The sequence below is a fragment of the Opisthorchis viverrini genome (assembly GCF_000715545.1).
Source record: "Opisthorchis viverrini unplaced genomic scaffold opera_v5_158, whole genome shotgun sequence".
Taxonomy (NCBI): domain Eukaryota; kingdom Metazoa; phylum Platyhelminthes; class Trematoda; order Opisthorchiida; family Opisthorchiidae; genus Opisthorchis; species Opisthorchis viverrini.
In genome coordinates, this window is record NW_008751812.1 from 29,319 (window position 1) to 47,365 (window position 18,047).

At 46.4% G+C, this 18,047-nt stretch overlaps 1 protein-coding gene across 1 annotated transcript in view; it reads left to right on the forward strand.

Moving 5' to 3' along the window:
- T265_07029 (hypothetical protein) overlaps positions 1–18,047 on the forward strand; it is a gene marked incomplete at both ends in the record, with an annotated part of 29,243 nt that overhangs the window by 3,967 nt on the left and 7,229 nt on the right. Inside the window, 4 exons of the mRNA XM_009172453.1 lie at positions 8,744–9,024; positions 11,793–12,155; positions 12,306–12,770; positions 14,530–14,705. Coding sequence (XP_009170717.1) covers positions 8,818–9,024; positions 11,793–12,155; positions 12,306–12,770; positions 14,530–14,705 — 1,211 coding nt within the window. The remainder of the gene's footprint in view (positions 1–8,743; positions 9,025–11,792; positions 12,156–12,305; positions 12,771–14,529; positions 14,706–18,047) is intronic.

Consider the following 18,047-nt stretch of genomic DNA (forward strand, 5'->3'; position numbering starts at 1 on the left):
AGTGCTGGATTTATGCACCAATTTACCAGCTCGCGCGTGCAATGCGCAGCTACTTCCCTCCCAATCATCGGTGAACGAAACTGTGACAGCTACAACCAGTGTACGACCAGTACGCGGTTCTTACAGCTGACAATGATGTGATGATCGGTTACAGCTGACAATGATGATGATGATGATCGGTGGTCAGACTTGAAGATGTACCACGTTCTCCGCCCGAAGTGGCCGAATCTCGTAGCCATACAACAATATAGCTCCTACTGTAGTCTGATACACGAACCCCTTGAAACCTAGCGAAATCCCTCGACGCGACAAGTGGTGGAATTTGGCAAACTTCATTTTGGCCCTCGTGCATTCACTTCGTCTGCCACAATACTGTCAGAGCTAATGCAACTTCCAAGGTACGTTGTCTTTGAATCCTCGGAGTTATGTCCAAAGACTGTACGAGATGGCCCAAGTGGTTAGAGCTCGATCGGAAGGTCCCGTGTTTCGAACCCGACCTCTTCCTCTCGACTTTCCCATCCTAGGCTTGGGCGACCTGGCAGTATCCCAGCCCTCGTGCTTCCTTCTGGTAGCATGGCAGCTAGGCACCGGTAGGGTGTTACAGCTGAACGATAGGTTTTTTTTACTGTACGTCCTGTAGCATGGCTTTGCATCTTGTGTGCGTACAGAACTGGACAACCTCGGTCAGGCTTCCTAGTAATGCCTGCTCTTCCTACTCCTTTTAGGAGATGGGAACAATATGTGCATGTTTCAAGTCTACAGACTTCTAGCTCAGAGGATCCCGAACACTGGGGTTTTGGAGACTTCCCTGTGTCTGCCACAGTGTCAGTGGTCATCCTTGTCGGATATCAGTGATTGTTGGAAAACCTTTGGAGAGCTCTCCGTACACTCTCACGCGCCTACAAGTATGTCAATACAAATAGGGCATGGTATTCGCGAACTTCTGGGGCATGTTCTGTTTGTGCAAGCGTATTGAAAAAATTAACTGGTTGACAGAATCGAACACTCGAAATCAAGTGACACCAAGACTACAGCACCCATGCGCATGCTGTGGCTCTAGTGCTTGTCGGACTTGTCCACTTGACTTCTCCACACATCCTCTTTACCGCCGGAATCCTGCTTGCTGTTCTCGCGTACCGTCTACGTGCCCCTTCGCAAGACGAATTAAAATAAGTGACAGAGTCTAGTCACAACGGGGTCAGTATAATTCTTCTGTGATTACCATATTCACTGTCAGTACCCTCTTTGAAACTGGACATCATTGTTGACTCACTCCAGTTAGTTGAGATGATCTCTTTTTCTCAGATAGAGGCATATAAGTTGGACAGTCATGGGAAAGAGCTGGTGGAAGCTCATCAGGACCATCAGCTCGGTGACGTTCGAGGGACAAAAGGCATCCACTTGTTTTCGAAGTCGTCGGGGATTCCAAGTTTACTGTCCAGGGCTGCGTTTTGCGTCTGTAATTCGAATGGGCGATTACCAGTGACCAGTTAATATTGTCGAAAGTTTTCAACCCAACGATTTAGGCGTTATTTTCAGATATAAGCTTACCGAAGGTTTTTTGGGCATGTTACAGGTATCAACTAAAATGGTTTGCGCGTATCCCCGGATTTTCTCGTCTCTTCCGTCTTTTCAGCTTTCTGGGTCCATCAACTTTCTCGATCCTCTCAAATACATATTTTCACTATAAGCGCGATATTTCATGGACTGGCATCATGCTCTAACTCAAGAGAATACTTATCCGATTTTCGAGCAATTTCCATGTCACGATATAGCTCAGTGGTTGGGGGGCATAGTTACTAATCAAGTCCCGTGGTTCGAACAGAACCTATGTACGTCGACTGTCTAGGCGACCTCATGCTTCCTTCGGGTGGCACGGCAGCTATGTACCGAAAACGTGTTACAGCTGAAGCATTATTATTGTTCGAACAGTTTTAATGTTGCTCGAAATCCTGTATCTAGTTCTAGTCGCTGGAACCTTCCCACAGATGGATCGTCCAGGATCTTGCGGGGTTGCGGGCAGTACCTTCCGGTAAGAGCGAACATCATAAGACATTTTTTCGAAAGGGAATAGAGTATGTGGTTCTGGTAGACTTGTTTCTTATCAGGGTCCGGGAGCTTCTCCTTTGCTAGGCGTGGTTACGCACCTTGCACGCCCCTGAAAAGCGCAACGAGAAGCAGCATCGAACGAGCGCAGGATCCGATTCCACGTTCATGTTTCAAAGCGAGCGAGAGTCAGTAATTGACACAAGCCACCTATAGCTGATGGCGATTCGGTCCATCTATGTTGGACTGACCGTCGAGGCTTATGCTATTACCACAACCTCGTAAAAAATTTCCCGTTAGTTCGCTCCATACAAATTGAACATGCACGATAACTACCTCATTTTCGACTGTATAGTTATATATAGTCGCTGGATGGCGCTTTAGTTATCACTGATTGCTGTCGACAACACCCTCGTCACATACATGTAGAGGCCGTGTAAGTCGCCGGCGATTGTACACCTTAGGCAAAGACGGAGTGCGACTGGAACAAACGCTCGAAAACACTGTGGCAATGCATATAAACCAAATTAAGGTTCTTTTATTAAAATCCCACGGAGCCTTTCATGAACTCCTTACAGGTCACAAAAATGAAAAGTCGGAAAGTTGTGGTACTAGTAATATTCGTCTGGGCAGCGTCTATGAGAACATCCCATATTCACTTCCTGTTAATCGCAACTATGAATGAAAAGTCGGAAAGTTGTGGTACTAGTAATATTCGTCTGTCTATATGCCCTATACGTTTTAGGGGTTGCCTCGTCTGTGGGTATGCCGTGTAGCCAAGTGGCTCCGATCGTTTCGGAAGTTAGTACTGTACAGAAATGGTCTGTGGTCAGCACAGAGTGGACGTTCGTCTTTGTCCATACGTCTTGGTTCCATACCTAGACGATCGCCCAATAGAGCCTTACTTGCCCCAAGTTTGCTAACTTGCGCATTCATATCACTGGCAACGACAACAACATCTGAGCTGTGAGGCCGCTGCGACAAGGTGCTCAGAGCATCATAAAAACTACCTTTGAGTGTATCTGGGTTATAATTACAGTTGCGATTAACAGGAAGTGAATATGGGATGTTCTCCTAGACGCTGCCAAAAGAACCGTACGCAGGTGACTCGCACGGGACAGATATTCAAGCAGAGACTCTTCAGCTCGCTGGTTTTGAGCAATATCAATCGCACCTGAACCAGCCTCTGGATCACCGAAAGTGTACAACCAGAAACGAGAGGAAACAAATGGGGAGGTCAGTTCAGCAGCCCTACTGGGGTTCTGAATCCTCGTTTCAGAGAGACAGCTACTTGGAGAGTGAGTCAGACGTACATGCAAGAACAGTCTCCTGTCCAACTTGTTTCAGACTGCAAATGTTAGAGGCTGCCAGATTAGCTAAACGATGGAGTTTGAAAGGTGACTTCGAAGTGTCTGTGGCCTTGGCAACCGAAGCAACTGTAGATATTTCAGCTAGCGACAATAGGCGGGGAATGCTTCCGTCAGCTAATAAAATTGGGCCTACGAAAATGTCGTTGTAAACGTGATATGGAGAGGGTAAGAGCAAATATGTGACATAGAAGGAGGGGAGACATCAGCAGTATCCTGTTTTCGATGTCCAGGCCTGCTGTGTGCTAAAAGTATTGTTATCTGGTTGACGGCACAACGCCGTCACCTTGTGTTGGTCGGCCTCATGTGCTGGCTGGAACTCAGTTCCTAAAGGCTCAACCATGCCAGGAAAGCTTTCTTGGTCGTTACCTTCCAATCCATCGCTCAATGCGATGCAATCAACCCACCTGCCAATCCCCAAGTCACTGTTCCGGAAAAATAAAGCACAATAATCACCACAATAATCTGATCCACGTTGCAGCCTTTAATGTCCGTACTCTATGTCAAATCGGGCAACGGGCATCCATTGCTGAAGCTCTACTTTCCCTCTCTATCGATGTATGTTGTGTCTCCGAAACACGCATACAAGACCCCACTTCGGTCGTGCTCCTCAAGTCGCTTAGGACGGGTCCTGATGTTCCCCATTTCACTCTTCGGGCATCCGGTGTTTCTGATGCAATGGCTCTTGGTATCTACAGTATGGGAGTTGCACTCATCCCCAAGGCTGAAAGCGCCTTACAGGACTGGATCCCAGTAAACAGTTGCCTTTGCACTGTGCGGTTGTCTGTCCCAATTAAGATTAATACAGGTCGATGCGGTGAACGGTGGTTATGTGTCGTATCAGCATACGCCCCAGCAGATAGCAGTTCTGAGACTAAGAAGGACAAGTTCTATGAAGATCTGCCACGACTACTTCGGTCGGCAAGAAGGACGGATATAGTAACCCTGACGGGTGAAATGAACGCCCAAGTTGGACGACTAAGTAAGGAAGAAGCACAGTTAGTTGATCAATTTGGAGTCGATGCTTAGCCTTAGGATAATGGAGAGCGTCTTCTTCAGTTGTGTGCAGATCGTCTGTTCCTGGCCAGTGCGAACTTCCAACACAAACGCACGCACCGAGTTACTTGGAAGCCACCTATCACAAGACAGTCGTGGAATTAATTGGACCATATGGCTATAAGTTACCGATCCTGAGTTAGGGATTGTCGTTCATTCTGGGGTATGCAACTTGACTCTGATCACGCCATTGCTTTCCGCCAGCACTACGCGTGGCGAAAGAGAGCAGCTCCGTTCATCGACTTCGACAAGTTCCAGTAGCTGAACAGTATCGAGCTAATTTGGCTAGAAAGCTACTGGAAACGCACAGTCATGGACGACGAAGATTCCTTGGAGGACGAATGGAGGCAAGTCAAAGAGGCGGTGCTGTCAGCTTTCAGAACTATTTGTCCAGCCCACCCGACTCAACACAATGACCACTGGGTATCCTCAAGATTAGCAGATCTTATTGCTGCCAGAAAGGCCATACCAGCGACTATGATGGCGCACACAGATCCCTCAAACACCGGATAATCAGGAGCTTGAAGAATGACAGAGAACGCTGGTGGATTTCGAAGGTCCAGTAAATGGAGAAGGCTTTCGCTGCAAGCAATGGCCACGCTCCGTTTCAACTGATCCGGTCAACGGGTCAAAACGAGACAGGTGTCAGTGAGACAATATACGAAAAAGACGAAACAGCAATTCACTCCCTCAATCGCCGTCTCGAGCGGTAGGCTGAGTACTTCCAAGAACAGTTCACCTGGTCCCCTTCAACACAACCGCTGGAAGAACCAAGCGAGGCCGAATGGGACATGGACACCAACTCACCATCAGTAACCAGATCGCCCGATTTAATGTCTGGAGGTTTAGGCACCTCAAAATGATTGTGGTAAGCTAGCATTAAGTCCCTTCCCCGTCCATCTTTACTCTTTTCTTTATAATAAGGCTTTCAAGTAAATCATAGTTGTACGGCAGTGAAGCATCGGTGTTGAACACTAATGTTATGCTATCGAGGGTGATGATAATGAACCGAAATCCAGCGTGAGATCTCAACCCTGAAGCGCGACAGGGAACCTGGTCGAGATGGTCTACACCCCACGCTCTTCAAAGGTGGGGAGTCCTGGCGAACAGTCTGACAACCATACTGCAGAAGATTTGGAACGTAAACGGAATACCAGCCGAAAGGAGCTCATCGACTGTCATCCCAGTTTTCAAAATGGGAACATGAACGTCATGTGAGAACTATTGTGTATCAGCCTGGTATCCGTCGCATCTAAGGTGCCCGCTGGCATTATTTCGCGCAGAGTGATGGATTATCCTGAGAGAGATTCGTGAGAATCAAGCTGGATTTCGCCCCGGTCGAGGATACATCGACCATATCTTTACCTTGAAACACATTTTTGAACAGTGCCACTCCCACTTTGGTTGTTTTTCGGAACTTGAAAGCTGCTTTTGATTTTGTCGATCGTCAGCAACTTTGCCAGTGTCTAGCGATCAAAGGTGTCTTTTCCAAATTTCTCTCCCTTAGGAGGACACTGTATGCGAACACCTGTGGGCGCGTGCGAGTATACGGGAAGCTCTCGCCTCAGTCCAATGGTGCAAGACAATGCTGCCCTCTCTTACCCTTCCTTTAAATATGTTGTTGATATACAGCTTGGAATTTCTATACCTGCGTCTGAAACCTCGAGAGTCGAACTACTCCCGGGACCGTTCCCTCACAGACTTTGAGTATGCAGACGATACTGCTCAGATCCTTTCCAAATACGAACGATTTTTAACTCAGCCGCACGGTTTGGTATGCGCTTCACACCTGCAAAGTGTAAAGTGCTGCTACAGGACTCGGTGGGATCAAACACACACCTCATGCTTGAAGACGAGCCAGTCGACGTGGTAGATAGATTTGTTCACCTGGGCGGCTGTATAAGTTCCGGTGGAGTGGTTGGAGATCAGATTATTTCTCGAATAGGAAAGGCCACGGTAACTTTTGCCAACCTTCGACACCTATGTCGCCGACGTGACGTGAGTTTGTCTGTCAAGGGAAGAGTTTACACTAGGGCGGTGGGATCCACACTGCTTTATGGATCAGAGACATGGCTCCTATGCGCAGAGGGTGTACGGAAGATGTCAGTGTTTGATCATCGGTGTCCCCGAAGCATTGGTCGGGTCCAGTGGGAACATCGGATTAGTAATGTTGAGTTCCTTCAGGTGGTCTTAGGAAGAAGGAACTCTCCCGAGATAGATGAATTACTCACGCTTCATAGGTTACGATGGTTGAGACATGTACCACGCATGCCAGAAGACCGTCTGACTTGCAGATTTCTGCCAAGGACTGTGTTGAGTGGAGGCGACGGAGAGGTGGACAGTGTATGACCTGGCAACGAAGTACGAAAACACTAACCAGTAAACTTAGTGGGGTGGATAACTGCCGCCTCCCTGGATGGTGACCCAGGGACTCAACTCACTAGTGGTTAGTGACATGGCGGAAATGTCCCGATCGCGCAGTCAGTGACGCTCCTGCATCAAAGCTATTGCCTTCAATGCGTAGCTACCCGATCTCCGAACAAACTGAGCATACCTTCACCTCCAAGGCTTGGTTGTATATTCTGTTTTCCCGTTTTCCAAGGATCGGAACCGTAGCAGCTGGAACCATTGTGCCCATGGCACACGGTTTTTAGTTGATAAGTTGAATTGAGTCGAATTTCTTAGTATGCGATTCATAGTCGTACCTTGGCTGCGATTCTGCCAGTGCTCCTACACCTAGACACATGGACGATTAGGATCCTCAATCAAAGCCTTCGGCTCAAAAGTCTAACCGTAAGGCCGCGGTGGTTTGCGCAAGGCCATTAGAGCAGTCTACATTTTTGAGGAGCAGGTTGCCACACATGTTCCAACCCCCAGCCCAGAGGACCAGAAGGATGTTAATTAGACTTCTACCCGTTGACCAACCTAGCATGAGGTGCTGTGTAGATCTCCTGCACCGTCCCTAACCATGCACACGGAGGATCACGCATACCCCATCTTTGAAGACGAGCCGCGGCGACAGTACCCAGACTTCCTGTGATCGCTTTTGTGTTAAGCTAGCAATAAGTCCATCCCTCGTCCACCTTTACTCTTTTCTTTACAATAAGGCTTTCAAATAAGTCATGGTTGTACGGCAGTGAAGCATCGGTGTTGAACACTGATGTCATGCTCTCGATGATGATGATGATGATGATGATGATGATGATGATGATGATGATGATGATGATGATCGCTTTTGTATCTCTCCATCAGGTCAACATTCAATCACCTATCTTCCTTCCTTACTGTGAATTGAATTCGGCACACAATCAGTCGACATGCGCAGTACGTGACGTAGTAGCTAGTTTCAAGTGGGATCAAGTAGCTTCTATGGGTGCATTGCAGAGGGAACATCATTTTCATCACTAATGTTGCTGTCTGTGAGATTGATGGTTATAAGCACGTGACAATGGATCGAAGCCATTGCTGCAGCAAATGATAAAAATAATACTGGACCAGCAGTAACACCCTCTCGGTGCCTACCATGCCACCCGAAAGAAGCACGAGGGCTGAGCTACTGCCAAGTTGCCCACTTCTAGACAGGAGCAGCCGAAATGCCGGGGTTGGGTTCCAAACACAGATCTTTTCACCAATAGGTTAGCGCACTCACCTTAGTCACTGAACTATCTCAATCTCCGCTGAAGCAAGTATAATTTCTCACGCCACGGTGACTTTAAAGTGCACGATGCGTACCTTACCACGATCTGCCTAATCGACCGTCTTCTACACCGTTTCAATATTGATAAAATGCTTGTGGAAAACTGATGCAGCAACTCGAATTTGGAATGGACATTGTGAAACTGAATGCTGGCGGTTTCCGCACTTTAATAGTTGGAGTTATACATATAGCAAGTGGTCGGAAACCCTACAGGACCTAGCACGTAACTGATCCCAGCATCAAGCATTTCCTGGCCAGACTGAACAGCTAAGGTGTGTTTCTCATCATGCTATGCCAAGTTCGCAGTGTTTTAGGTCAATCTTGATTGCGGCACCTTACCTCACAGTGCCTCAGACGTGTTAATTTCGATGTTAATGAAGGCTCGTTTTTGATGATGATCCTTAAGTGTCTATGACCTTTTGAATTCAGTCCTCAAGTTTTCTTTTACTGTGGGGTTGCTTCCTCATGGCTGAATTCGTTGAGATGGGAAGCTTGATGCACACAACACTGTACTCTTTTCGAGTCAAAGTGCGGAATCATTTTATCGTCTCATTGCTTCACTTTTTCTGTGTTCCAGTTCTCGATGCCTTGTTCACACAGTAAACCCGCGATTCATAACTTGCCTATTGCTCAGTTGATGATTGTTTCCGAATGCAACTGAGTTCTACCATATACCCAACCAATATGAATCACTACATCATTCCCGTACCACAGAATGACCCGCGACTTTTCTCCAATGTTTCCCATGCATTCTCGTTAGTTGATTTGGGAAAGCGTCTTCTAGAGGCAGCTAAAAATGGAGATGTTGAAGAAGTGAAAAACCTTATGAGCAGTGGCGCTCCATTCACAACGGACTGGGTAAGTTTTTGTGTCTGGCGTTTGCTGCCACCTCTCCTCTCCTAGAGGGGGGCACCTCATGTACTCCGACCAGTACAAATCAGCGGCTCGCGTTTTTGTTGTTTCCAATGTTTACTTACCCCACCGTAACTTTTGCCCGCATAAATAATCGTCTTCGTAGTTACTTTCCATGAACATCGCACCGAAAATCAAGTACCCGCAGTTGATCTGCTTACGTGTTTGGCTTTATGTTGGTTAACCCCTTTGGTACAATAAACCCGCTTCACGTAATAATGCGGATTGCTTACCTCACGCAGAACGCCTGAAAGCAAGATTGGTGCAGGGTTCGACCCTGTCTTATATTTCCAGCGACATCAGTCTAAGTTTAAAACCACTTAATGTAGTCAGTCAATGTGTGCATTCAAATGGCTGCAAAAATATACTACGAAATGGGCGACAGAGTCCAAGTGTGTGTTCTGATGAGCTGGATGTATGTCCTGTGAAATCGAGCCACCCAGACACCTTTCGACGACTATTTGGACGTTTCACTTGTCTTAAGCCTTTTTTGCTCAGTTGCTGCAGCCGGACAAGCCCGTTTGTGAGCGTTGTGAAACTCTGAATAACTCCAGTTTGTCGGACTACCTCAGCGAGGTACCTTATCACAACCACCTTGTTTGTGCTTGTGTTACTCTTTCGTGTGTGGCTGCCATAGAACCAGCTGCAGAATGTAAGTTACTCTGATCATTCGTATTGTATCACACAGTGACTGTAAAACCAACGCGATTAGGACGCCAAACTCAACAAACGCAGATGAAATCGATGATGAAAACAGGTGGAAAGTGGGGAACGCAGTCGCTTTTTGTAGCTAAGCGATACAGTGATGCGGGGAGTTCGTTGAGATGTATCTTTGCCGTTGACACTAAGTCACAAGAAATATCTAGGCATAGGACTACAACGTGACCTATTATTACTTGTAAGTTAAGAAAAAAGAGGGCTCTATCTATGTTGCGATAAAAACTCATATTCAACTTAAGTTTGCATTGGTGTTGACGAAGGATTCAGCTTGAATCCACCTAAATCTCGCTTACAGTATTTTTCGACTGGGACAATATAAGTATATCGAAGTATGTCTGATTCCCACTCATAAGGTTGCTGAAAACTCTTCGGCAACCCACTATCGGTTTCATTCTTATTGGGGCTCCTCAACATTATTTCTCACATGAACAACATGTTGCGACAAATATTCATTTACAGATTATATTTGTCACTGGAGACTGTTGAAATTCACCTGTATTCCTCGTTTATAGTGCACTTCAGCAACACGTTCGGTTGAAAAATAGTATGAACGAAGTGAGCTGCAGCTGAGTCTCCCGTTAACTGCGAACTCACTTGTAAATGCGTACCTACTGCAGTAAACGTGCAACTTCGTGCTCAAGTAAGACATCAGGTTGATCGGTCGTTCAGCCGTAAAACTTTCGCTACCTAGCTGTCACGCCACCCGAAGGAAGTACGAGGGCTGCGATACTGTCAGGTTGCCCAAGTCTAAACAGGAGAAGACCTGCGGAGGTCGGATTCGAACCACTGACCTTTCGGTCAGTAAACTGAGCCATCTCGCTCCGGACATAAGTTTGACGAAGTTCTGAACATTGAGTCCATGTGATGAGCTCCAAGAGAGGTGAAATCAGTAGTGGGTTGTGGAAGAGTTTTTAATCGACGTCGCGAATAGCGTTGAAAGTGTTCCATCTACATTGCCTACAGAAATATATGGGAAGAAAAACGAGTCGATGACAAAAATATGATGTTCGCGTTGCCGGTAATAAATTGTGGAATTTTTCGTACAATACTGTCACTATGCAATGGTCTGTTACGGCACAGTACTTTTTGGCCTACATACAATGTGTGATGTAAATTTTATCAATCATACACACAATAAGACCATTTGAGTCACCTTTTTGAGGGAATCACTGTATAAAGGTTCAGCACTCAGGTTTGAGATGCACAGCAATACTGGAATCCAAGTAAGGGGTGCTTCTGCTTTGTTATTTTCGAACTTCCTAAATAGCTCAGCACTTGAACTTTTGAAAAATTTATTCTCCGATGGAGAAACTCACTGTTGTTCGTTGTTGCTTGATAAGGTGGCCGTTAATTTGTTCCTGGAGCTTGGCAATTAGTTTGCAAACGTTTCACCGCCAATTGTGGTGAAATCATCGATGATATCATCTCGACAGGTGGCGAAACGCAAGCTCGGCGATCAGACACCAATGAGCCCACCTAAGCTACCAATATTCTGGCACATTTTCAGTGTTCTTCCTTGCCATAGTGAAGACGGCTAGTTTAATTGCTGTAAGTCATAGTTATGCAGACTTTTCTGGGTTATTAGGCCGCGTAGGACCAAATGGTTCATCACCCGACACATTGTTACAACAAGTCAGTAAGCCTGCTAATTCGACCGATTTTGTGAAGATAGCTGTACCTTTCACCAAGCTTTATTCCAATCAATCTATACCTGGGTACCTTCTGAGGAAGTCACAAATGGGTTATTTGGCAGTCATCGGTTCATTCACCCTGTATGTGTGCTTTCAAACATAAACCCGGGGCGTTTGATTGTTTATTTCCATTTTATCCAGAGTTGGTGGTGGTTTTTGTGGAACCTCTGCTATCTAAACAACGTCGCGGATGAGTAGCGTATCACAGCTTTCATAACTCATAAACAAACGTATTGGTTGTTTTACCTGGTCAACAATTTACGGTCGATTCCCCTAATGGCTCATACCCATCGAACATTTTAGCTCGGAATATCCCCTTTGCATTTTGCCGCAATGAACGGACATTTGAGTTCTTGTGAGGCACTGCTGAGCGCCGGGATCAGCCGCGATGCGCGAACGAAGGTCGATCGGACGCCGCTCCACCTCGCTGCTCAAGAAGGTCACGCAGACATTGTGGAATTGTTGCTGCGTAACGGTGCAGAAATCGAGGCCAAAGACATGCTTCGTATGACGGCTTTACACTGGGCCGCAGAGCGTGGGCATACTCCGGTTGTTCAGATGCTTATGCGTTTCGGAGCCGATTGTCGGACGCAAAATAAATTTGAGCTCACCCCGATAGACATCGCGGAGACCAAGGGCCACACTGATGCTCGCGATGCCATGCTGGTACGCTGATTGCATAGGAATTGATATAATTGCTTTCCGTTTTTCTCTTTTGTATGCTGTCATGTGAATTTCTTGTCACTTGGTTTTTTAAATCTGTGTCGGTCTCCTACCGTGTCAATGATGGTATTTCTCTTTAATTTCTCCCCATAGAATACAAACTACGACATGGTTTCATCTGTTGGTCGCATGGCTGCAACCAACGGCGATCTGGCAAATGCAAATGCATATATTCTGACTGATGAAGAGACCTTGGTACCGGCTGCTCCGCCAGCGGACGAAGTTATTGTGACTGCAACAACAGTGGATGAGCTCGAAGAGACTGGCAATTCGAGAGAATCAGCCTCCACTGCACCAGGCGCAGATAGATCAGCTACCGGAAGTATTAAACCGGACCCAGACTCTTCGCTGTCCGACCCACTGGCTTCCGCGAAGTCCGACTGGGATCGACAACCGGAAGTGGACTGCACGGTCGACTTGGAACTGGCTGTACAAGATAGTGGCATGTTGGATGACGAGGCTGAGAACGATCCATTTCACGACAATCCTTCTGTTCGCTCCCACTTCAGTGACGATGCGGTACCATCGAAAAACGATGAAACGGCTGGCCGCGATGTGGTTAGTTCATCCGTTTTAACCGCAGCTGTTGTACTTCACTGGTGTGTCCGTATATTTTATTTAGTGCTGTTTGATTTTGTATGGCGGCTGCACGTGACCAGTTGATTGTTTAATTTTGCGAACGATCTAACAGTGGTTTCAGTAGCTAATTTTTGATATCTCTGTTTGTTTCGAAACGAAGCACTAGGTTTTCCAACGATACAAGCCCTCCGTCATCTAGGAATAGTAGGGGAAAGTACCTACACTTTTCCCCGATAGCAATGATAGTAAAATGTTGTTCAGAGTTTGTATATTCGTCCCGACTTTCGAAGACCGAGCGTTTTATCAGTTATATTGTACTGTCATTTATGTCCGAGGATGTGATACTTCCTCTTATCTCTGATCGAGGAAGAGGGCTGACTTTGGGAGCTCCAGCCGGAGCCTCCTTTGACGACAATTGAAATCTGCAGTCCACTGGAAGCCAGTGGCCGAAGGTCGGTCCACATGCTTTTCAAATGAAGACCAGGCTGTTCAGCTCGATATGTCCGTCGTTCACTGTGCTGTGTTTATAACCTGCTACTGGACAAATTCTTCCAGAAAATGGGGTTTCGCATATCTTCCTCAGCATCAGCGAGCACCAAACGCAATATTGCACTTAGATTCATTGGTGTGGCTCAGCTTGGTTGCTCTGGCTCTCTATCCGATTTATGGTACTTCTCGTGATTGGCTTATGCGAGCAAGCTCTGAACAGCAGCTGGGCAAGTAAAAGTAGTACAAAGTCGCACTTAGGCCATTCAACCAGTCCTGAGAGCCAAATGTGCCTCGAAACCAGGGTCTAATGGATTAAATGAAGTTCCACCCTCTGAAATAAGGTGAGCAGGTCATACTCGTCTCACTCATTTGCTCTCGCGCCGCAATGAAAGCCAAACAAGTGTTTGGCTAACAATATTCTATGAACCTTACCAGCTGAACTGGATTGGTATTTATCGTTCTTGTCATATTTACTGAATCTACGACCAGTAGCCAAGCAGCCCGTGATGGCCTCACATTTTGGCTTGCTTCTCAGGTCACGGCGTAGGGCAATCTGCTATGTTTCCAACCAATGGCACATGTCTGCTTTCATCTGCTGCTCCGACATAGCTCTCCATGTTTATAGGTGGGATGTGGTAATTTTGTGTGATATTCAGTCGCTGCAGTGATCGAATGGCCTTAATTCTTGATCTAAACTTATTTGAAGCAAGTGCTCCTTATGGAGTATTTCTGTTTCGGTCTGGGTTCTCCACTCTTTGGAAGTATCCTACATTAGGTAGTTTATGCTCTGCACACTCATTGGCGGGGACCAAATCTCTGCATGTTTTTGAGTTGTTTCTTGGGAGAGAACTCTCAAGCAATTTAGGAATGGCCACGCTGGATGATTGGATGATGGTGCTATTTCCTGTAAAAGTGTTTTCTGGGCTTTGGTAGGTTGGTTATTGACCGACCTCAAGAGCGAATCTCCCTCGATTTATTCAATACATTCCCGGGTTATTCGTTTCTCGAAGGTGACACTGTCTGTGTCCCTTTTTCCATTCCATATTCTTTCCATGCTATCAAGGCCCAGACGGCCAGGCGGAAGCTCATTCCGTGTCATTTATGTGTGGAAGGGTGCTTCAGCTAGGCGATTTTCAGTAACACCCCCAATATTTTCCCCTTTTGTGTCCGGGCTAAGGCTGATTCACTGCTTTCCTTACATGCAGTCAATAAACAGTTGTCATCATACATTCCCCTTTCCTTGAAACAGATGTTGGTCGAAACCCCAGACGGCGATATGCTCTATGTTCGACAACTGAATAACACTTTCGGCCCTGAGGGAATAGCGATTTTCACCAGCACAGGAGAACAGGTCCACAGCTCATCACTAATGGCCCAAGTTATCGAAGCGCTGTTTGACCTGCCCAAGGGATCGGCGTCCAATGGGTTAGTGATTTTTTTAGTTTCTTATGCGTTTCAATAATCTGTGCGCCTTTTTTTACTCATGTCCTATCTTGCTTGTTCAGCGGCAGCTACCATTCATATGAAATTTTCTCACTGGCTCCAGCTACCACGGCGAAATTAGAAGTATGCGGTATATAGTTGTACTGTAAGGTCCGGGTCTTACGGGAAGATTGGGTCTATTGGGCCATACGCAGTTCGTATTCGGTAGGCAATAGGAACGGACTGATGAGGTCAATATACGCTGTATTGAGAACTGGCTTTATGAATAAATGGGTCAATAAACATCATGAATGAAGCAGAATATACAATCAATAATAGCGCAGTCGGTTGCAGCAGAAAAAGATATAGTGAGATAGCAGGTTTGTTTGGGAGCAATAGAGTGTAAGTACCCAATTTTATACAAACGTACGAATACGGTCATTCACACACTGTAAATAGGTCATATACGGAGGTACCATCACAGAAGACAGTACGTTTAGGAGGTAACGGAATTATTCCGGAAATGGATATCGGGTGCATTTGGCACAAATTAAACACCTGCATGCACAAATTAAATACACCTGCAGCTGACAGCATGACGAAGCAGCATGTTCCATGTGTCTACTCGGAATGCGCGCTCAGGTCGGTTTAAAACAAAAATCCCAACAGGCACTGTCAGGTGAGGTGCAATGCGAACGTAATATAAAAATAAAGCTCCTGTGGCGCTTGTGAATAGCATACTTGTCTATCATCCGAGAGGCCCTGAGTTCGACATGTTTCCCGTCGGAATAGACACCCAAAAATGGATAAAGTTGATACGAAATTGTACGCGAATACGGACATTTATTAGAGAGTAAGCAGACCTTAGGAGAAAGCGAAATTCGGATAACGAATGGTGGGAAAGCGAAATGGCGTTATAATAAACAGGCCTAAATCACGTTATTCGTGGGTAGTCAGAAAAAACTAGGGGAGCTAACAGCTGATCGCCATTGATTCGCAGGAGGAATCGACACTCCCCCAGTCAGAAGATTTCGTGAAGATTGGGCCGGCTGACTGATCAGCTATTCAGTCCCTCTGCTCCTTGCAGTTCATATCACCCTGGACCGAGGCACCTAGTAAATGTAGTTGAAGTGCGTATCGACGGAATCTTTCCTGGATGTTGCGTATCATTCCACACTTGAGTATATTTCACACGAGCCGGAGGTGGCTTTCAACACACAGTGTATGTTTCTTCGCGGTAAGTGCTTTACGGACGTCAGCTTTATGCGGCTTGTGAGGGTGGACCACTGGATGATGCAGCAATCACCAAACTGTCAGTGCGTTCGGTCTCGGAGTCGTGGTTGACAGGCTCGGGACGCCCTTTGATTGTATATTCGTGACGGAGTGGTCGTGGAGATGACTGTCTTCGGTAAATCTTTTACCAAGAAGGGTGTCTTTGACGGGTAACGCGACATTTTGGCGGCAAGCTCCGAAAACGTGTTCTCCTGGGTAGATCGATTTCATAACGTCCATCCGTCAGTCTCAACAGATACTACCTTTTCGTCAGCTTGTGACGCAAAGCACTCGTATTACGGTTGGTCGCTGAACTCCACGTTCAACATGGTTTTTAACTTCGAGCTCGAACTGTCTCCGGCATGGTTAGTGAGCTGGTTGATCCGGGCCAACTTGTCGTTCGCGTTGTTTACCGGTCCCAAAAGGACCCATCCTAGTGGCATATGATTAGCAAGGGACTCATGCGGCTGGATCCGTAAAGTTTTGGGTGACCCCAATGGTGAATCCTCTAAGAAACGTCCAATAATGTAATGGGTTGCCGTCAAACCTAGGTACTTTCCTCTGAGACACATCCATGAAGAGATTAGGTAACTCCTGAAAAACGTGCACAGAAAAGTCGATGCATTCTAATAAAAAATCGATTTCGATGTTGACTGGCACACTCGAACTCAGTGTGAGTTTTTCGCGCCCACAAGCAGTGTGAAGACGATGAGCTGCGCGGTTGTTGTCATTAAGGTCTTTGTCTGTTTACGTTTTAAGTCCTGAATGATGTGATTCATCATACGAATGTCGGAATCCTCCACCCCACTTGATGTGGACTTCATCTCGATGATAAGGATTGACACATCGAAAATCATGACATGCCTCTTGTTATCAACCTTTCTGTCCAAACCGTAAGCTATCGTAGTAGACGTCGGCTCTTCGATAATCCGCTGCATCCTTCACAGTGGTGCTCAAATAGGCCTCGGCAGTCTCCATTGCCAAAATATTAGCTGATATCTCTTCGGGGTAGAATGTCTTTGTCTGTCTGTACTGAACTTGAATCTTCTGCTTGCCTTGGTCGTCAACGACATGAAATGGCCAGTGTTTCATGTCAGGTTGCACTGAAGCATCATCGAATCGGCGACCGATCGCTTGGCGTCGAAAACAGTATTGGATGTAGTCAGCTTGGCTGGTGTGAGTGCCCAAGCTCGGCAACTAATTCCGGAAGAAGCACACTTAGGTGGTAGGTTTGGAATCGATTACCAGCGAACGGATGGCGAGCGACTGCTTCAGTTGTGTACTGTATGGATTTCCAGCACCAACACTCACATCGAGCTACTTAGGAGCCACCAACTGCAATATACGCCATCGACTTCAAAGCTTGGTTGTACGTCCCGCACTCTCCTACTTTTCGGTGATCGATAATGATGGTTGTAGCGAGTGTGAATGGGGTTGTTAGCCGGACGTTATATGTGCTTTTGACTGATTAGACTTGATTAGGGGTCTTAAACACAGAACCATGTACCTCTCCTGTCTCTGAACGCTAGTCAATATAGTACCCATCTTAGAAGTGGTCTTCTATCTGTCGCAGTGGGCGCAAGCCCGGACCCAGCCATACTCTAACATATCAAACGTAACCGAGACCCAGTGTTTCAACTAGTCAGAGAACCTTTCTGTTAGGAGTAGGTTGCGCAATCTAAGCGCTTTTATCATATCGAACCACGCCGCATTACGTAGCCTGACCATTAAGTTGCATCGAGTTGGAATTGGTTTTTCCTTGGCATTTCCTTCAATAAAAGCGACTGTAGTTACTAGGACATGAACCGACGATATTATGTTGCCTATTCCGGACGGAGCTGTGAAAAAGCTCCAGCCATCGATATTATCTTTACTGTTGCACATGCGGAGACTGGTCTGTAGTCTCCTTCGAGCTTGAACACCATGAAAGCGCACACATACGAAACGAGAACCCTCATCTGGTTCAACCATCTCAATCGGTATTTCAATGCGCAAAAATGACCGCCTTATGGATTTCCGGTCCGAAGTTGCGCAACACATTTCTCGATACATTTTGACCAGGACAAAATTTTG